At 36.1% G+C, this 21,922-nt stretch overlaps 2 protein-coding genes across 6 annotated transcripts in view; one reads left to right on the plus strand and one right to left on the minus strand.

The window, feature by feature from the left end:
• The first annotated feature begins 4,501 nt into the window (after positions 1-4,501).
• Positions 4,502-12,117, plus strand: LOC108363107 (uncharacterized). The gene is made up of 5 exons (XM_017616374.1): positions 4,502-5,488; positions 8,666-8,945; positions 9,038-9,150; positions 9,210-9,287; positions 11,020-12,117. Exons 1-5 carry the CDS (start codon positions 4,644-4,646, stop codon positions 11,078-11,080), a joined length of 1,377 nt encoding a protein of 458 aa, XP_017471863.1. The 5' UTR covers positions 4,502-4,643; the 3' UTR covers positions 11,081-12,117.
• A 204-nt stretch (positions 12,118-12,321) lies between these two features.
• Positions 12,322-21,922, minus strand: part of ClC-c (chloride channel protein 3) — a 33,094-nt gene continuing 23,493 nt past the window's right edge. For 3 of the 5 annotated variants that reach the window (XM_017616370.1, XM_017616369.1, XM_017616371.1), the window contains exons 4-14: positions 16,183-16,209; positions 15,973-16,112; positions 15,710-15,913; positions 14,997-15,629; positions 14,699-14,916; positions 14,421-14,635; positions 14,106-14,356; positions 13,815-13,915; positions 13,582-13,745; positions 13,306-13,519; positions 13,146-13,236 (exon numbers count right to left, since the gene is read on the minus strand). In XM_017616370.1, the coding sequence (XP_017471859.1) occupies positions 13,146-13,236; positions 13,306-13,519; positions 13,582-13,745; positions 13,815-13,915; positions 14,106-14,356; positions 14,421-14,635; positions 14,699-14,916; positions 14,997-15,629; positions 15,710-15,913; positions 15,973-16,112; positions 16,183-16,209 (2,258 nt within the window). Of the gene's footprint in view, positions 13,237-13,305; positions 13,520-13,581; positions 13,746-13,814; positions 13,916-14,105; positions 14,357-14,420; positions 14,636-14,698; positions 14,917-14,996; positions 15,630-15,709; positions 15,914-15,972; positions 16,113-16,182; positions 16,210-21,922 lie in introns of all 5 variants that reach the window. The other 2 variants (XM_017616368.1, XM_017616373.1) reach the window with 2 other exon arrangements.

Below are 21,922 nucleotides of genomic sequence, written 5' to 3' on the forward strand. Positions count from 1 at the left end.
CAAAGTAGTAAATATTATTAAATTGATATTTCTAACAAATTCTTCGTAGCCGCTGCTGATTGGACAAACATTTGGAGTGGAGTCCAATGAAGCCGGCGGTTGAACGCGTTCTCTTTGAGCTAAATTTTGGAGTTTTGAATTTTTTTGCAGGGTTTTTGACCACCAGACTATAGAAGCATTCTATTAATTTGGAGTTTAGGCCCTATGTTCGACCAAAAATCTTCGACAGGCCCACAGCTCGCTTTACTAATGGCGTTTTCATTTCTAATGAAAAATGTTGCCTTCTCAGTGCCCTCTACGCACAACTACTAATGATAGCGCAATGAAAAGCAAAATTTGTTTGTAGAAACGAAAACTTCATAAGAGTTTTATCTAGATGGGAATTCAAACTTACTATCTTGTCTAGGGTAACCCCAAGATAATTGCTTCACCAAGGGTAACCGAACCAAGGTTCGGATGGTTCCTTCTTATAAACCGTACCAGAACAGTCTTTTTCGGGTTTATATTGACGCCTTCATTGCCGCATCAGTTTGATACAATGCGCAGAGCTGCACACATAGCGTCCGCATATCTAACAGCATCGCAACCTCTTTCCTGGTTAGAGGTCATCCACCACGAGAAACCATAGTAGAGGACACACCATTTTATGGCTGTAATGTTCACAGAATTGTTGCCTAGGGACGGTGTTATAACACGTTCACGAGGCACCCGACAGTGCCTTTGAGATATATCCATAGGCCCTAAAGCAATATGCCCGGTTCCGGGCTTACTAACGAAACGCTGTAGGACAGAATCTGTCGATTTACGCAAACTGGGTGTAGTGTTTGTGATTGCCAGTAAGTTCGCCGCTAGACCAACCTCTTGTGCCTTACTAATGATATTAATATTTAATAGCATACATCACTATAGGGCAAAACTGAGTACATGGCGGTTTCTGCTAAATATTTGCAAGGTTTTTAAATTCAAAATTCAACAAATTTCCATCAAAATTTTCAAATTTTTAACCTGAATCTTTAAAAAAAAAGTTTTTTGGGATGACTTTTGCGGTTTTCCTCATACAACAAGTGCTATTTATAAGACATCGCGCTGATCGGTCTTGTGCATCTTTCATAAGAAATTCAAAAAGCCGTCAGACTAACGTCTCTATTCTGTATCAGTGACATATTCTTGTCACATTTTTTAAGGGAAAAATATATGAAAAAATTTAAATTTGTCAGTAAAAAAAATTTTGTCAACGATACAGAATTGGGCTATAAAATTGTATGGGCTATAAAACTCTAAGCTCGTTATAAAAATTTAAAGTTGGTTTTGGTTAAAGCCTGAACCATATCTAATATATAAATTCTCGTGTCACGGTGTTAGTGGTCGAACTCTTCCTAAACGGCTTGACCGATCTTTATGAAATTTTTTGTGCATATATAGCAGGTATGAGAATCGGATGTTAAGTATATTTCAAACCGCTAGGTGCAGGGGGCGTGGCACCTCCCATACAAACCGAATTTTTCACACTGCATATCTCTGAAAGTGTTCATGGTAGAGTACTCGAACATGGTATGGAGATATACGAAAATAATCGCATACTCATGGAGAAAAATTGTGGTTATTGGAAAAGGGGGCGTGGCACCTCCCATACATATACCGAATTATTCATTCTGCATATCTCTGGAAGTGTTCATGCTAGAGTACTGGAACTGGGCATGGAGATATATGAAAACAGTCACATACTCATGGAGAAAAAGGGGGCGTGGCACCTCATATACATACAAGCCGAATTTTTCATACTGCATATCTTTGGAAGTGTTCATGGTAGAGTACTGGAACTTGGTACGGAGATTTCATATATCTGTATGAAGTGTTCATGGTAGAGTACTGGAACTGGGTATGGAGATATATGAAAACAGCCGCATACTCATGAAGAAAAATTGTGGTTATTGGAAAAGGGGGCTGGCACCTCTTATACAAACCGAATTTTTCATACTGCATATCTCCGGAAGTATTCATGGTAGAGTACTCGAACATGGTATGGAGATACATATATAAAATCAATCCCATACTCTTAGAAAAAATTCTAACGCACTGAAACTATTACGTATCTTTGTATGCATATACACTTTTGCTAGGTTATTTAAGCCGGCAATGGAAATATGCCTTCTGACAACTACTGAAAATCATAAACGTGAACTGTTGGTGAACATGTTGGACCAAAATATTTCAATACAAATATTTATTTCCTTTTTGGTTGTTGTTGTTTCCGACAGGGTGGGTGTATGATGTATTATGGAACGAATTTCCGTCATCCCTTGTCAAATTTGGTTTGGAGACAAACCGGTTTCGGCGTTGTGCCATCTTCAGTGTCAGAACGAAAAATGACACTGAAGATGGCACAACGCCGAAACCGGTTTGTCTCCAAACCAAATTTGAGAAGGGATGACGGAAATTCGTTCCATAATACAACAAATATTTATTTTAGGCGGCACGAAGTTCGCCGGGTCTGCTAGTTTTTATATAAAAAATAACAAACAAAATTTAATTTTAACACTATGTATGCATACCAGAGTTGTGAAAAATGCATTAATTTTGTAATGCAGTAACGTACCATTAAGCAATAATGTTAATGTAAATAATTACTGCACATATTTTTAAAATTTAATGCAAATGAAAATTTCAATGCATTAATTCTGAAAAATATAATGCTAATGAAATTTGTTTTCATTAAATTATCCAAACTAATGCTAATGAAAAATTTTAACACATTCAAATATTTAACAATTCAATAAATTTGTAATTTTTCGAGGAAGGACTTTTAACAATTACCAATATTTTTCAGCTTCAGTCTATTATGTTCATTTGTAGAAAAAATCTTGTAAACATTGTTAGATGTTTTATGAAAATAAAAACAATGTCCATGTAACTCATTCGGCTTTTGTTGATTTTTTTGTTGTTTGTTTTTGCATACCGATTATATAATATAATATAGCAGCACATGTACACGACTGCAGACCTATTTTTGATCTAAATTAATCGTTTTTTATTTCCATTTGGCAATGTGGTTTTACCTATTTGACGACAATTGCCATTGAATTTGACATAGTGAAAACCAGCCTTAACTTCCGCCACCATCTTTTTTGACCTCAAAGTTCTACCCTCAACGTTAACAAACAATTTTTACTTCAAAATAAAAAAAAAAGTCATTAGCATTATTTCTTCGGAATTAATGCATTAAAAATTTATCAAGCATTAGATTTAGATTAATGCATTAATTTTTTACATTAGCATTAAAATGCTATGCATTAAAAAATTAATGCATTTTTCACAGCTCTGATGTATACTATGGTGTTCGATTATTCTCATTTTTTTTCTCGAGTTATTCGAAAAATTGCAATTAAAAACAAAACTGGTTCCCGATTTTGAAATTAAGAAAACCCCGGATAGTTTTCATACAGTGAAAATTCTTATATTGGTATGAAGTCATGATTAAAAATTACAATAAAACTATTAACATTAAAGAAGCTTATATTAAGAAAAGATCACAGCAAAATAAGATACATTTTTTTTAGGTCAAAAGTAAAACCAATAAAAATCAGTGGAAAACTCAATTTTAGTCCTATTTTAACTTTTTTAATGCTTTATTGCATTTTTTCTGACTTTTTTTCGGATTTGAGTAATGCTGTTGCCATCGTAGCCGAGTACATAGATGTGCCTACAACCACTAGGAAGGCTCATAGGTCAATTTCTGGTCACAGCAGCGGTCGCCGTCGGAAGACAATGGCAAACCTCCGAGTGTAAAAAAGCTTCTTCGGAGGTGGAGTAAACGTGTAGATCTCTCCATTTGTGTGACAACATCAAGGAGCAGAACCCGATTTGGAGGAGGAGCTCGGCCAGACACTTAAGCGCCAAACATTCATTCATTGGAATCAAATATGATGTACGGTTCATCCCCAAATAACCTAGGATACAATTTTAAAAATATTGAGAGATTTCCCTTAAATTAAAATAATCTTTGAAAAGTTCGAAAACCCCAAAACTTTTATTGAGAGATCAAGATTTCTATGAAATAAAAAAACGGTTTGTTTGTTTGTATAGATATAAAAAAAAACAACGGTGGAAACAGGGTTGGGAAACCTCGTCAATCACGCTAGTACATAAATATGTAGGTACCCTGGCGGCACAAGATAAATCGGTTTCAAAAATCAACATTTTGACAAAAATCAACATTTGAATTAAAATTACAAGTAAACGAATTGAAAATACATAAATGCAAAATAGGACCATTGACTGCTTTTTATGACATCGCTATGTTAAATAAATCACTTCGTTGCAAAAAATAGCAATTAGTTGTTATTGAAAGAAGTGTAATTTGTAACTCCTTTTAAATTAATCACATTTCCGGTGAGATACATACTTACTTACTTACTTAGTTGAAAACACATTTGAGACAAAAAGAATTTCCTTTCATTGTACATACAAACATACAAATATTTTGCTTTATTTCTCTGTGCTTCATACTTTTATCTTTTTTCACTTCCATCACGCTGGCCATAACACTCTGTTGCTAAGGAAACACGCTGAAGTTTTCAAACAAAAACAACTTGCACCAGGGTTCTTGTTTTATAATTAAAGGATTTGCGTTTGAATTAATAAATATGGACGATTTAACGGATTACTCCTCGGAAATCATTGAGTTTTTACCAACAAAGCAATTGGAAAAACAAAGTAAAGTCGTCGAAGCATGTGTTAACACAGATCCTGAATCGCCAAGTCAGGATAAATCAGTGGAGACTACGCCACATTCTAATACCAGCACTCAAACGGAGCTCTTTACTTCGCAGAATTGTGAAGTTGATGAGAGGAAGCTTGCCAATTGGTTACGCAAGATTTGCCCAGCCGTTGAACAACAACTTCTCAAGGGACCTACACCCCTCAGTGATGGCTACGATAGTACTAACTCCTTTGCTGAACAGTATAACATACAAACATATCAAAAGATCGCCATGGGTGCAGTGGAAAACTCACAAGGAATTGCCGCTTGGTTATCGGTGCACACCAATAATGCACCCATATTGGTAGCTAGCACCAAGGCACCACACGATGACTGGTGCGACCATCTTCAGCAGACACTGAAACTTTTCGTGCCAAAACGCATACCAACCGGAAACTTAGTTATGTACAATGAAGTGAAAAGTGTGCCGCTGAAGTCATGCCTGAACTGCTTCAATACGAATGGTTATAATAAGAATATATTTGCTGGTTCTACAATGGATGGCGACATATATATATGGCTGTGCAGTTCAGGTGGTCGAGGTGATGGTAACAATTTAAGATCCAACACAGCTGGGGCACATGAAATTGAAGAACTCTGTTGTACGACATCGCCACACGGCTGCGCTGTAGCATTGAATTGGCCAAGTGAAAATCGGCTGCTCAGCTTTCACTCAAATGGCACAATCATCTGTTGGGCTGTGGGCAAAGAATTGCTTTTGGAAAATGAGTAAGGATAAATTTGTATGGCTTTTTTTTACATGCATCAGGGCTACCGCTTCTAACACAGCCCTTATTTTATACTCATAAGTATTCGAGATGTCTGTACTCCAGATCTGTTTATTAATCCTGATTTCGCTAAGCTAGTCGTCCATGTCCACCATGTGCTTAACATTTTGTGCAGAACCGAATCTCGCAAGTTCAATCGCTATCTCATTTCCGTATATGTCTCTGAGACCCATATTAGATCAATTTAGAAATAATCAGAAATTTAGACTAACTCTCTCTTACTTGTACTGAATAAAGAGCTGAAAGCCCGAAGAGCGGTGTACGCTTTAAAAGCCTTTTGTACAGTTCTACTTTTACAGTTATCAAAAAGGTGTGACCTAGCCGAGAAAGAGAAGAGCGCCTGAATTGCCACCTGGCTATATAGACTGTATGCAGCGCTTTTATATCAGATGGGTGTCTATTTAGGATGCACTGTAACCGAGTGGCTTTTCTTTACAGTAACCTATCACCCTCAATATTTATTGCGCTGGTATAGCTATATTTTCGATAGAAAGATAAGTCGATAATAATTCGAGCAGAACGTTCAGAGCCTCCATTTGGCAGGATCTCAGCTGGCCTCTGAATTCTGCTATGATTTGTTAATGACGTAATCCTTAATTTGCGCTGGCCACTACAACATCACGCCATATAAAAGTATTGGTCGGCCAAGAGTCGTGTACAATCGATGGCTTGCATCCCCATGTATTGCCTTGCATTCTATAGAGGACCACCGAGGCCTTCCGTACTCGCTCATCAGTGTTCTGCATTCAATTAGGTTTGGGATACAAACAACTCCAAGATAGTCCACCCCGTATGAAAGACACAGTTCTGAACCCTTCAAATTAGGTTTAGTAAAATTTGGTAACTTCGTCTGGAGAGCATCAGATCAGTTTTCTCAGGATTCACACTAAGCGAATATACTTTTGTTATGGCTGCATCGTCAGCAATAGCCATTACTATGATTTACGGGGAATTTAGGTCCTGAAATTAAACCAATGAGTATGATTTCTAAAATTCAGCCTCTAAAAGCTTAAACGGACGGAGCGTCAAGTTTTTCTTTCAACTCTGCTCGTTCGTAGGTGAATGAGATGAGAAGAGATGGGAGGGATGCAGATACCTCCGTACTATCCAGTCGTTTCAAGTTTTCTTGCCTGTTTTAATCTTTTCGTTGTGTTCTTTAAGAGATTAAAATTTAACTTTAAGCTTGTGAAAGCAAATAGAAGACAGAAGGTCTGATTCATATAAAAGCTGTGTCCTATTTAGAAGGTTTTCTTTTTATGATAAGAAATGTTGTATTTATCTAAACATAGATATACGAGAGGGATCACACTACTCAGTTCTAAAGACACAGTTATAAGGTCCAATAAGTTCGTTGACGGTGGGCTTCAGTCTTTCACACAATGCGCTCAATAAGACCTTGTAACGTATGCTTAGAAGGCTGATCCCGCGGTAGTTGGCGCTAATGGCGGGGTCGCCTTTCCTGTGAATTGGGCAGAGCACAGTTAAATTCCAGTCGTCGGGTATGCATACATCTGACCATAAAAGTTGATGCATGCACGTTATCAGCTCCTCGCCGCCGTACTTGAATAGCTCAGCTGACCAGCTTTAGGTTCCAGCAGCTTTGTTGTATTGCAGCCGCGTAATCGCCATTCGTACCTCGTTATAGTCTGGCGGTGGAACATCGACTGGGGGCTCGGGTTCGTCTCCTCCACAACTTTCAGTGCTGCTACCATTCAGTAGGGTGGAAAAGTGTTGCCTTCATAATTTAAGTTCTTACAAGAGTTCGCCATGGTCTTGAAATCGTAAAGTCCCCTAACTCTCTGGTAAAATTTTCAGGGCGTTTTTCCTGTCGGCCAGCATTTCAAGCTCTTCGCACTCACGTATTTCCGACTATTTCTTCTTATTGCGGCAAATACGTCTCGCTTCCTTCTTCAGTTCCCTATAGCGGTCGCATATAGCTCGCGTTGCGCCCGTCCCCAGCGTGGTCCTGTAGGCGGCATATATTTTCTCTGCTGCTTCTTCACACTCCGAATCGTACCAGTTGGTCTTTCCGGCTCGCTGAAATTGTACTACTTCTTCGGCAGCGGTACATAGTGGGCGGGAAATGTAGTTCCATTGCTCGCATAAGTCGGTTTGTTGAGTAGTGCTCTCAGAGCCAAGGTGTGAGCGGCGAATTCGCTGACAGTCTGTTGTGATTGCAGCTTTTGAACGTTGAGCTTTCCTTGTGTTACTTGACACACCTTTTTTGCTGCACAGAGGCGTGTGCGTATCTTTGCTGCAACAAGATAGTGATCCTCGGAAGTGTACGTACTTCTAAAGCACTGGGAGCGTACCTTCCATCTATCACAAGATGATTTGGTTTCTCGCTTTTCGATCTGGAAACAATCGCTTAGCTTGATAGATCATTTTATATTGAAACCTCGTACAGCCCACTACCATGTTTCGAGCCCCGGCGAAGTCGATCAGCCTCAGTCCATTATCGGACGTTTCGTTGTGAAGACTGAATTTTCAAGCGATGGTTCCAAAGATCTCTTCCTTGCCCACCCTGGCATTGAAGTCGCCAAGAACGATTTTGATATTATGGCAGCGCTCATAGAAGCCAGCCTTGGACACTTCATTCTTCTCTTCCGTCGGGGTGTGGGAGCGGATGAGCCAGATGTTGAAGAATCTTGCTTTGATATGGATTGTGGCGAGACGTTCGTCCATCGGGGTAAATGACAATACTCGGCGACGGAATCTCTCTCTCATCACAAATCCAACTTCGAATTTCCACGCCTTAACATGTCAGCTGTAGTAGACATCGCAAGCCCCCTGGCATTTCTTGCCTTACCCCGTCCATCGCATTTCATAGATGGGGGTGATATCAGCTTTAGTCCTGACGAGGACATCAACCACCTGGGCAAAGGCGCCTTCCCCAATGAGGGTCCGGACTTTCCAGGTACGTGGTCGTCATCAAACGCGGGGTCTCATCCGAGGCTTTGCTGAATTTCTTTACTAGAACAGGTTTTCACGTGGCGGGTCCCAAACCCAGCGCACATCCCACTGCTGGGACAAAACATCAAATAGGCTACTGCCTCACTATGGGTACTTGATTCTACTAATATTTCTTCTTTAATTCATTTTTTTCATAATTCAAAAGATTCCAGCTGCGTCCTCAGCTAAATGCCTCAAACGAGATCACAGCAGCAGTTTGCTTGAGTTCAAATACTTTCGCGGTCGGCGTCAAAGATGGCTCTATATTTTTATGTACGATTACCAGTTTCGGCGGAGTCAGAAAACAGATGGAAATATTACCTTTGAAAAAACATTCATTTATGGTATCAACTTTATTAAAATCTTGTATAAACGACTATCCTACTATAACAAGTTGTGATTTAAGCGGTCAAGTTTACTATCACAGCATAACTAATATGGAAGAGGTAAGTGAGGACCTAACATACTATGCTCATAAGTTAATTAATTAGCAATTAATTTTTTCATTCACTTCCTACAAACGCATGTACATTTCAAGGAAAATCAAAATGTTATACATATACCGCTACCTTTCAAAAACGCTATCGCCTGTTCAAAAGATGGAAATGTTGTCTACTGTCCAGGAATTGACGGATCTTTGGAGTGTTACAGGTATTTTTATTGGTTTTTTATTATACATACAAATGTATGTAAAACTTCTGATATTCCAGCGTGCGCGATGGGGCCCATACCATTATTCAAGGTTCTTTGCGTGGCAAAGGGAATTTCATCGCATCCAGTGACAATGGGTAAATATCCTATAACTCAAAACAATTTTGATGTATTTTGGAACAAATTTCCGACATCCCTTGCAAATTTTGGTTTGGTTTTAAAATATATCGTATTCTAATAGCCTATTTCCACCAAAGGCTTAACTGCAGTTAAGAGCTCGGATAAGTTCCGAGAATTCTAATATGGGGTAATCCGCAAGGTTTATTTCTCCTTTGAGTTGTAATCTCCTTTTTCCACTAAGCATAAACTGCCGTTAAGGCTCGGTGGAAATGAACTATAACCCTGTCAGAAGAATCAACCAACCCCAAGATGGAAAATAATTTCCTTATGGGTTAACCCATTACAGCTAACTATACACACTTGTGTACATCTAAGTTTTTAGTGGGTTTGTAAATATTTTTAAACTTTTTTTCAAATCTGAAAAAGCTGTATTCCTAATCGGAACGCAGTCGACACCATTGTCGATATAGGGTATCCCACAATGACTACCGCAAAGAAATTCAAGCGTATGTTGAAGAAAGTCCGAATAAGAAGAAATATGTATACGTATAGGTCCTGTTTTGTTTTCCACTTGAAATAATTTTAAAAAATATATATAGTTATATTAGCTCTGATCCAGTACTCCATGAACTTACAGGATTTTACACGAACTTGCAGGAAGTGGCAGGAAAAATGTTCCCGTACTCCAAAATCCTGTAAATGAGAGCGACTTTTGGAGAGTTGTGTAGAGAATGAAGTTGCAAGATTTCACCCGAAATTTTTCTTCTGGTAAAATCATGAAAATTGTCAAGCAATCACTGGTTGACGGTTTTACAGGAAAAATGGTTTTTTTGTTCCCGTACTTTTTGTTGCTACTCACTTTTTACTCTCACTTCAGAGAGTAATTTTGCCGTTTGACAGATTTACAGGATTTTTCACGAAAAGTATTGGATATGGACAGTCGATCGCTTGACACTTTTCATGATTTTACCAGAAGAAAAAGTTGGGCTAAAATCTTGCAACTTCATTCACTACACAACTCTCCAAAAATCACTCTCATTTACAGGATTTTGGAAGATGGGGACATTTTCCCTGAAACTCGCACTCTTGTGATTCAAACACTTCTGGCGACAAAATCAAAGCTTTTTTAAAAGTATTTAATTGACTAGGAAATCGTTTCAAAAGTTCTTCGATTAAAAATTTTTGAGTCCTTTAATATGCTTGCTAAGTCAAGTTTATCACGCAGTTCATTAGCCTCTTCTGTAAAATTATCATGGAAAACTAAATCTTGTATATTTTTATAATTGGAAAAAATTTATTTGAAGGGAAAAAATCGTCAAAAAGCGTCAATGGCGATTTTTCTAAATTTTTACGCGCAAACATCAAAAAAACTCGTCAAATCTGGACACTCTGGTTTCAATCCCCATTTGTGACGCGTATCTTAATGTTGTCACACAAATTGAGAAATTTATTGCTTCCAGCCGTCTATGAACCTCAGAAAGTTCTCATTAGAATCTTTTTCAAGATAGAAATAACCTCGGAGATTTGTCAATGCCAGACAAGGGGTACTTGCTTTTGGATTTTTTACTTTAATTTCAGTTATTGGGGGTATAGTGGGGTTGGTCACAGTTTCTGACGCATAGAAGGCCATATAACTTCCAATAGGTTGGAACTTTTCCAGCGTTTCAGGAGTGATGTAACCCTACTTTTTCACTAATTCAAGAAATTTATCTTAAGATAAGTACATAATTGGCTTTCTTTTCTTTTCAGAAACTGGATTATTACTGGACTTTACCAAGGCGATTTTCAGATATTTTACATAGAGAACTGAGTAAATGTGAGGATTAGGTACAGAATATAATTTTATAAGATATGCACCACCGCTCCCAAATACTTAGTCGAAGATCTTTTTAAACACTCAGCGGACCAAATGCTCGCTTTAACCCGGTAAAACACTAGCAAACGAAATTTTTTGAAAAATTTTGCTGGAGGAATGTACAAGAGAAAAAATAAAATAAGAACTCATTTTATATTAAATGTAATTTATTATCTATGATTTTACTATATACATATGTATTCATTATATGCGTTGGTAATCTAACTTATACACAAATATTTGCTTTTTTAAACTATTGTATAACATTCCAAGACTGGACAAGAAGTCATAAATCATATCCAAACTAAAATATTAATGCATATACATATACATATGCGTGGCCTGTTAGTTATGAGATATATAGTACATAGGTACATATTCTTGTGATTTCTCATAAACAAGTAAAGATGTTATCAAAAAAAATTATTAGATTTGTTAACAAATCACAGACATAAAATGGTTAATAAATATGATTCTCTACTATAATACATACATACATTTTCCCATACCTTGATTTGTGTTAGTTATAACAGAAAAACATTGAATATATATATATCAAAAATAATTTTGAGTAAAAACAATGATCCAAAAACGAGGAAGACTATGCGGAAACTATATACAGGCAACGAAAAAAAAATGTACCCACTAGTATATTTATTTGTTACGTAATCGTCGCTTCTAAGTATTTTGTACATTTTTTATCAGCCAGAAATCAAACAACTAAGCGTTAAAAGGGACCATATGGGCAAATCCCAGAAATAGTCAAGCCAAAACGTAAAAAATGCATGTATTTGAAATTCTCACATTTTCCAATCAATAATGGCATTGTACAATTACATATATTAAATTCAAATTTCTTTTTACACTGATTTGAAAAATGTAATTTGGCCTTCTTACTTCATGAAACAAAGCTCTGAATAGCCTCAATGGTAAGCACTATTATCTTTAATTAAAATACCACGCTTTCGCTTAAAAATAAATTTTCTTAGTGATAAAAAGGGTAACGTCCGCAACGAACGTTTTTTTTTATAATACATTTTGTTAACTTCGTTATTTTCCCTTCTTGTAGATTCTTCTTCATACGTAAACTTTTCAGAAATCTGTTGTCTTTGATGATCACCTGAAAATCGCGTCCATTTGAGTAACAAATAAAACGACATTACTTTAAATTCTAATTTTAACTATTTTGTTCTCATAAGTACTGCTATAAACCTTTCCGTATACCAGGCAAATATTTTAACTTTTCCTGTTTTGCCGCCAAAAAAAGTTAAAGAAACGTCCGAACGTAAGGTCCACAACGCCAGGATTTGCCCATATGTTAATTAAAGCGAAAATGTATGTTATTACAACTTTTTTCAAGTAGTTACGGTCTCGCATATACGCTTGTATTTATAAACTAGATTACACAGTACGGTGCATTTGTTGTAATGTGACTTTTTATTGATAAATTTGACGCTAAATGGCCCTAACTCTCTTTTTATATTACAAATAAAATCGTTTTTAGTAAATACAATAAAGTTGCTCTCATTGTAAAGTAACGGATGCAAGCAAATGATTAAAATTTGTTAGGAATATATTGTAAAGGTGACAATTTACATAAAACATATCAAAAATATATGTATAATTGTATATTGGAATAAGTCGGATAGACAGACATATATATACACACATGAATCCTCCTAGCTGCAAAACAAAAATAATTGTAATATGTATAAACCAAATTTCCGTCAGAACTTTTTAACAAGACATGAGGAGAATGCTTGCCGAGGAAATTCATACAATGAATAATTGGTTAATATACAAAATATCAAAAATACATACATAATATGCGCCAGAGCGCAATATACATATACAAGAGCGTAAATATACATATATAGTAAGACTAACAATAATGATATCGGAAACAATTCAGCTACATATTTCTTGTACAGCAAACATTATGCCTCGATGATAAACTTTTGACTGCCTAGGATGGACTGCGCCAGGTTTTCTTGGCGGTAATGGCTGTATTTTATTTCAATTAGTTGAACAAAACAGTATTTGGATCCTCATCGTCCATTTGCTTAACATGGCGCAAAACGTCCTTCTTAGTTATAACACCCAGCAAACGACTGAAAAGTTTTAAAGAGCAAAGTATCTTTCAATTTCTAACAAATATGTGCATATGAATTCGCAATTACCCATTATGTGTCACCAGTGTTTGCCGTAATCCCAATTTTCGGAACATATCCACCACAGTTTCCATTGGGGTCTGATCTGTTACCGTTATGGGCGCCATATCCAAGATTTTCTTCAATTTCAGCGGTGGTGGACCCAAATTCTGAGTTTGCGCTGCAGATGTAAATAATACTATCGACGAGCCAGTGATACCCTCGATCAGCCGCTTGCCGTTACCTAAATGTGAATGAAAGTTATTAGGTTTTTGATTGTTTAATTTATAATCTATATCAGATTACCTATAGCTAAATTGAGATCCCTGCGCAGCACGAACCCAACTAAATACTGACTTTCTTTTGACACTACAACTGGATATCCATTATGCTCAGTCTCCTTTAGTAATGTCTCAATGTCATCAACAGTCATAGAATCTTGCGTGATAACATTAAGAGTCTCATTCCTTCTAAAGATATATAGGATCGAATTAACAATCAACATATTTCTCATAGAAACCAAAAATTTAAAAACTTACTTTGGTTGCATTACATCAGCTGCCAGAGTTGTATGTGCAAACTCTTCTTTACTATCGAGGAACGGATAACCATTAAGAGCTATGTGTGCATCATATATACCCTGAAAAAGACAAACAACAATAAAATAACTTTTTAGTAGAAGAAAAATTAAATAATTATTATCAGCTCTATTCTTAATTTGCAAACAAAAATTACGAATCTTGATTATTTCAGTAAAAAATAGCATATAAAGGCGATTGAATACAAGCCATTGATTTTTTTTTTAATGAGGAAATAATAACTTAATTTACCTGTCTTCCGAGGGCATCACCCACCCATTTCGAAGCCATAGCAGCAGCCATCAATGGAACTATATAACCAACGCCGCCTGTCAGCTCGAACATGATTACCACCAAGGAGACAGTCATGCGTGTTACGCCGCCCAGAGTCGCAGCTGCGCCCACCATCGCATATAAACCGGGTGTAATAAGATTTTTGCCACTGACGCATTCGCCGGTGAAGAGCCAGATGTTTGGATAGCTGTAGGCGAAACGTTCAACGCCTATGCCATAGAGAAAATCGGTAAAAATTACATAGGGAACATTAAAATACTCATGGAAACTCACCAATTCCTACAATGCGACCCATAATTGAACCCAGTAGCAGGGAAGGTATGAACAAGCCCGCAGGTACCTTCATGCCAAAAGTGAAAACAGCCAATGCTAATTTAAATACAAAAGCAAGTAGGAGCAAAATAATAGCATGATATACACCAGCGCCCGGTTCCGTCACTTCTATCGAAGATGTGGCGCCATTCGTAATATTCATGCGCTTGTAATCGCTGCAAAAAAATGTTTGAGTAAGTCAATAAAGTAGATAGATAGCATTAGTTATTGGTACTTACCATAGCGGATTCGTGGTATCGCCCGGCGAACATTGACTGAAGAGTAAATAAATAAGCTCGTTCATATTCATGCGCGTAAATGGATTGGGAAAGCACAAGATGCTAGTTACAAGTGTCACCACCAGCACTTCAACAACGGGATATTGGCCTAGCTTGCTAAATTTGCGGTAACGACACCACCATAAATTCGCCTTGATAAATATTGTGCCGATTACACCCTATGTTTTATTGATAAAATATATATGTATGTAAATATTAATAAGCAATAACAGTATGCATATGTATATCATGCACTTACGCCCATAATTCCCAAAAACACAAATGGTATAAGTTCGAAGAATATCCAAGGTTTATTATATTCGACGAAAAATAATACCGAATGCTCATTTCCAAAGGGTGTCAGTGAACGTAAAACGAATGCGGCAATTAATGCGCAAAAGAATGAACGCCACAGCGTCTTCAGCGGAAAATAGTAGGAAACCTCCTCGAGTGAGAACAGCACACCACCGATGGGTGCACCAAAAGCCACAGACACACCAGCCGCTGCAGCTGCAGATAGAATCTCACGTTTCTTCGCCTCATTGCGTCCATATTTTGGAAACATGTGCGAGAATATATTGCCTATACAGCTGGCTATATGTACCATGGGACCTTCTTTGCCCAACGTTAAACCCGCTGATACAGAGAGCATGAGACCAACAGATTTAATTAGCAACGTCCACTTGCCCAAGTAACCACGTATAATAAATCCGGAAAGTATGGTCTTAATTTCCGGTATACCAGAACCACAGGCATACGGTGCAAACATGCGCACTAGCGATGCACTTAGTGCGGCAAACATTAGCGCCCATATGATAAACCAGAAATAGGACATTAGGTAGGCGCCAGTGCCATTACGATCCATACCCATAATCTCCGGCCAAGTCTTCCACTGTAAGTAGCAATTGCAATAGTGAAACATAATGAGAACAGTAACTACATACATACATACGTTTATAAATATTTACTTACCGTTGAGCAATTGCCCTCTTCGAATACAGATTGTTTTGTTGGCCAACAGCATTGCTCGCGATTAAACCAAAAAGCTTGTGGACAAATGCCGTGCTTCAAATCAGACATCCAACTGGCGCCAATATCGATCATGCCAGCTACAAAACCAGCAGCAATACCAACAAAGAGTACACATAACCAACCGGACCATGCATCATGAGCACCCTATAAAAGAAAACCTAAGCTGCAACTGAATGTTATCAAGGAAAAATTAGTTAATGCACCTTCAGAAGGTCCCAAAATGAATCCTGTCTCTTTTTGACTATGTAGCGATGCCGCATGCGATCACGAGCAATATCGCGTTGCCAGTCGATCGTGTGAAAATCATCGTATTGTCCAATGCCAGGTATATCATCGTGCGCGTCTGTATATCGAATTGAAGTAGATTTTGTTTACATACATACACATGTATTTAGAATATTTTTACCACTCACCCGATGAACCATAAAATGCCATTCCACCTTTACCCATGGAGAGAAACGATATAAATAAGTTATAATATTGAAAGTGCAAAAATTTATTTATTCATGCATATAAATACGAACACTTGAGTGCACGAAAATAGCAGCGTGACGTTTTGACAAGTTTCAACAATTTAATTTCCTTTTATTTGGTTTTTATTTATTTATTTTTATTTTTTTACAACAAAAACTATGAAAGTTTCTATTTCTATTTAAGTTTCAAACTTTCTACAAAATTTATAAAAATTCAACAAATTTCCATTAAAACATAAAACTTTTTATCAGAATTTTTTGAAATCTAGTTGTAACTATATCTTTACAAAAATATCAGGGACCGTAATCTTTATAAGTAAAATAATTTAAATCAGCATTTATGTAATCATTATTTTATGATTTTTTTCGCTCAGAGATAATAAACATTACTGAGTTTTATTTTTCGCTTAAAATTAATACTTATTTATAAAATTTAAAAGGCCATACAGAGGAACCTACGGAAAGTTTGACATGAAAATTTTTAGACTTATTCCTTTTATTAGTGTCGCTACCTTTGAAAAGTGTACGTCGAAATCAAGCTAGTATAGCTTTTCAGTTTTTTGAATAAATTATTCTTAAGTGAAAATATAAAACTCAATAGTGATTATCCACCAACCAAATTTAAGTGCAGTTTGATGTTTTGTTTTGTATTCACTTTATTGCAAGAATTGAAAAAATACAATGAACAATGAAGTGTTGCCTGATATACTCAAACAATAGAGATCTGCGCTGTACGTTAAAACCATTGGTTTTAAATTTTTTATCCAAACAGAAATGCAATTTAGGTTAATAAAAACTAAATCTGTTTTTATTATTTGTAAACATTTCTTTAATTCGACAAATAAAAGAACGCCCAAGAAATGGTCAAGAAAAATTTATTGAGCCAAATTTTCTTAAGCAGTACGAAGTTCTTAAGAAATTTGCTACGCTTTCTACTATGGCTTGCCAAAGTTTGTTTGTGAAGGGTAAAAGGCACCCTTGTTTTGAACAGATATATATTTGCCCGTTCCATTATTACGTAAGAAGAAGTGAGGCAGCAGGCTGTAAAATATCGGATGTCAAAACTCCTTGGACAAAACTTTTCACACACACGAAATAATAGCAATTTATTTCTTGATCGTTGTCTTAAAAGATCCATACTACACTAACACTACTTTATACATTGAAATAAACAAAATAAGCATGATCGTTGAAATTAAGCTTGGAACCCTGCATAAGAAAAAAAGGCAGTTCCAAGCAAAAGCTTCGGCTTTTCGGCCGTGGTGATTATTATAATAAAATAAAAGATAATTATCTTTGAGCGAAAAAATAAAAATCATCATTTCCAAAAGTATTTTAAAACTTAAGACTTTTTAATTCTCTTTCGTCTGAAATTCTTTTAATTTTTCAAATACCTGGCAACCCTCCCAAATATGGTTCTGAAATAGAGTATGTATTTCTTTCATCTGACACCCACATTGTGTTACATATTTATTTCAATTACCTAGTTGCTGCAATTCAAATTGAATTTGATTTTTTAAACATATGACAACACTCCTCAATATAATTTTGAAATAAAGCCTTTTCAAACCCATTTCGATTGATACAATTTGTTTTTATTATTAATTTAACTTAATAAATAATTTGAATGAAACTTTTTAAACAGGTGGCAACCCTATTCAAACACCTCAAAAATATTCTAAATATTCAAACTAGAGATTTCTTAACATTCTTTCGTTTGATAGGGGTGCTATTTTAATGTTTCATAAAACTTGTGTATAATTTAGCTAAATTAGACTTTTTTAAAAAAGTGGCCACGCTTTTGAAAATATTTTCAAACAAAAACGTTTTTTAATGTCTTTTGTCTTATACACTTTGAAAACGAGTTTTGTGGATTGTAGGCTGACGGCTGTTCGCACCGGCTGTTAGTGTTTTCGTTGACATTTTTTACGTCCTTTGNCAACGTTTTTTAATGTCTTTTGTCTTATACACTTTGAAAACGAGTTTTGTGGATTGTAAGCTGACGGCTGTTCGCACCGGCTGTTAGTGTTTTCGTTGACATTTTTTACGTCCTTTGTTCACAGTTTTGCTACAAAAAAAAACCCCAAATCTATCTGTTCATTCATTTCCTTTTCATTAACACCCTTCTTTCTTTTATGCTTGTTTTAATTTGACCAGCCAATTAATAATAAATTCGATAAAATATGACTTCCACTTCGAAAAATCGCACACCGTCTTAAAAAGAGTTACAACTCAAAATAATACGTGCGTCCGAAAACGCGAGAAACTATTTCGTAGCACATGCTAATTAATATATGGGCAAGGGCGATTTTATATAATCTTCTTTTTATCAAGTTATAACAAAAATTTGCTCCAGCTTTTGCTGAAAGGTAAATAAAAACTCTGTGTACATTTTTAGCGCATAATTTCAAAAATGCCAAATTTTGAGTTGTGACTCTTTTGAATACGGTGTGCAAATATAAATAATAAACTAGTGCAAACACCGATTGGAATGAGAGGAACGTAAACTTTCAAGTAGTTTTCAGCGAAAACTGGTTTTCGTTCGGAGAGATTTTACATGGACGAAAACACAAGTTTTAGGCCGAAAACCTTTAATTTGACAACTAATTTTGATAATCGAATGCAGATGTTGAACATTTATTTTAATCTTAATCTCGGATCTTAATCTTAATCCTGATCTTAATCTTAATAGTTACCGTACCAACCACCCCCGCCATACACTACCTTCTTCTGTCGCTTTTCGTTTGGAATTAGAGCCCAACGAGTGTGTCGCTTTTTCGTTACATCGATGTTTGTATTTACTCCCAACCGAACGCAAAGTAGTTTCACTTCGAAAAGTTTTCAATTTTTATGAAAATATGTTAAGATTTACTAAATTTTATAATTCTTGTAGAAAGTTTCAAACGTAAATTAACTATGTTTATAAAAAAAAAAATTAAATAAAAAGATATCAAATGGTTAAAACTTGTTAATAGGTCGCGCTGCTATTTTCGTTAACACAGCTGTATGTAAAGATTTTTGTACAAATATAAACAAATGTATATGTAAAGAGAGGTAAATAAATTGGAATTATTTACACGTAGGTAAATAAGAAGGCATATGCCTTGATAAATGCAAATTATGACGTTGCTTTCTTTGCTCAAGTGTGTGAAATCTTGAAAGTAGAGAGCTTCCAGCGAGCGGTAAATGTGGTACGGATTTTTTAAATTTGGCTTGTTACATATGTATGTATGTACATACATACGAGTTTATGACTTTCATATTTTGCAATGCATTCAACCTTTTTCTTGGCAGTAACTTTCAGATTAAGGTTAAAGAGTACCTATGTATAAAAAAGTATATAAATTTGTTACAGAACTCTCCCACATGGAATCTAAAGGAAGATCTTACAAACTGATTAGGGCATTCCAGCACACGGGACTCAATCCCCGCCCGCTCGAGGTTTTTCGCCTTCTCCCTTTAACTCGCTCCCAAACGGGTGTTGATCGCTACCCAGAGGATACATGTACATTAGACTGCATCACCAAATACAGTTGCGGTTTTCCGCCGGGATTGAAAAACTTATTATATTTGAAGACGTCCGCCAAAATATTTCGGAAAAATATTAAGATTTACGTGAGCTGGACCGATTTGAAAATACCTCCAAAAATTGAGTTTTTTTATAAATAAAAATAGTTTCTTAAAGAACTTTTTGAAAAAAATCCCCTCAGATTACAAAGCAGATTAAGTTTAAAAACGAATACGTTAAAAAGAAATACAGAGCATTTGGCGTCCCGTATGAAATAAATAAATTACCAGGACAATTGACGAAAAAGAGGACTGTACCGTTTAATACAGGGCGGATGGTTACCGTAGCAATAATTGAAAACTTCCATAAAAAAAATGTTAAGAAACCTATCAACAAATAACTGTTAGAACGTACCACGATCGAATTCGTTGAATTAAACGGATTCAACGGCTTGCTCAGCAGATATAAGGCGTGTTTTTTTTATACGCATATACGTACATCCACGCTTAACGTGTAAAAAAAGCATCGAAAATTTCCATTCAATAACAAATCATTTTGAATTTATCTACAACTATTCATAAGCGCACATAAAGTTTGTCGCTTACAGCTTCATACAAATTTTAAGCGCAGATACGCCTATTATTGAAAATACTAGTCAGTTTTGAGTTCTTCGAACATTTCTGAATAAGAATAGTTTTATTCCGGTTCATTCATCACAGTTTTCAAATATGCATTGTCAATAGCTTCCCGGCTGCGAAGGACGTTTATGGATGAAATACTATATGAGGTTACTGCCTTAATTGTCGCCTGACTACGTTTAGCTTTACCTTTACTTTTAGAAGTAAGGATAATTTATTGCAGAAAATTGCCAAATTGAGCAAGTGACCTGGCAGTCTGGCAAAGGAGTACATCAGCTCAGGCAACGACTGTTGTCAACTGTCAACTGAGCTCATCTGCTCTTTTGCCAGAGTGCTAGGCCACTTAGCTTACTTCGATTCTCTACAAAAAAGGTCCATATACCAAATTATATAGGGCTAATAATTTCGAAGATACTTGCAATTGCTAACCAATTTATTAATTAATGTATTTATTAATTTTTATTTTTTAAGCACATAAAACTTTGATGGACTTGGGCGAGCCTAAGATATTGACCAAAAATTGTATGGCGACTGGGAATGGAATTGATGACCTGTGTTCGAAAGTCAACGGGTATCTCTCCGAACTTTCTCGCTTCTTCACTGCAAAGTGTCTAGCCCTCTCCCCTACGAAATCCTCCGCGACCCTGTTCACAACCTGGACGAAGGAGGTCAGGCTACCGCTGGGGATTCACGTCGATGACACACCAATTCCGACGGTGAATAACCCCAAAATACTCGGAGTAACATTCGACAGCCTGCTCTCCTTCTCTGCGCACTCAACCGCTATTGTCAATAAAGTACAGAGCCGCAACAAGGTCCTCAAGTCGCTAGCCGGCAGTNTGTGCAATTTTTACAAAAAATTCAAAAAACTTTCGTATACATTTTTTTTCGTCTCACTTGTTTCCATATAACGAATACACACAATTTGTTTTTATATGGAAGAAAACCGTAACATCTTCGACAAAAAAATTCTAAAAACCCAACGGTAATTTTTAGCCATTTGAAACTTGAACTTTATTCCACTAGAATTCAATAGGCCACAAAACTGCATACTCAGAATCTTTCTAGGAAATCTAATTAAAAAATCTGGAAATTCTTACGAAAGTTTGTTGAATTTTTCGTAAATATTGCACAAGCTTTGAAACTAGGATTTACACGGGTTTGTTAAAAAATTAACTATATTTTTATAAACAAAACTAACCGCAACAAAATAACAACAAAAATAATATGTTAAAACTTTTCAAACTGTGGTGCGGCTATAATTATTTTGACCACTGTATGTATACAACAAGTTTGTTTTTTGTTTATTTCTATCCTTTTTGATCTTACTCGGACCAGAGACTACGACAGCCGCATATTCGCTTGGAAAAAACTCGATATTTTTTTATATTTATGTATGAGTAACCAATTAATTTAATCAGTGCTAGCCAAACAAACCAAATCACAATTCACACGCTAATTGACCGATAACGAGGATATAAATTGAACGCGTAAAATATATTCGACGCATTTCCTTATGGAAACATGAACTGTC

This window comes from Rhagoletis zephyria, unplaced genomic scaffold (assembly GCF_001687245.7).
Source record: "Rhagoletis zephyria isolate East Lansing unplaced genomic scaffold, Rhagoletis_zephyria_1.1 Rzeph_scaffold_01190, whole genome shotgun sequence".
In the NCBI taxonomy this organism is placed as follows: domain Eukaryota; kingdom Metazoa; phylum Arthropoda; class Insecta; order Diptera; family Tephritidae; genus Rhagoletis; species Rhagoletis zephyria.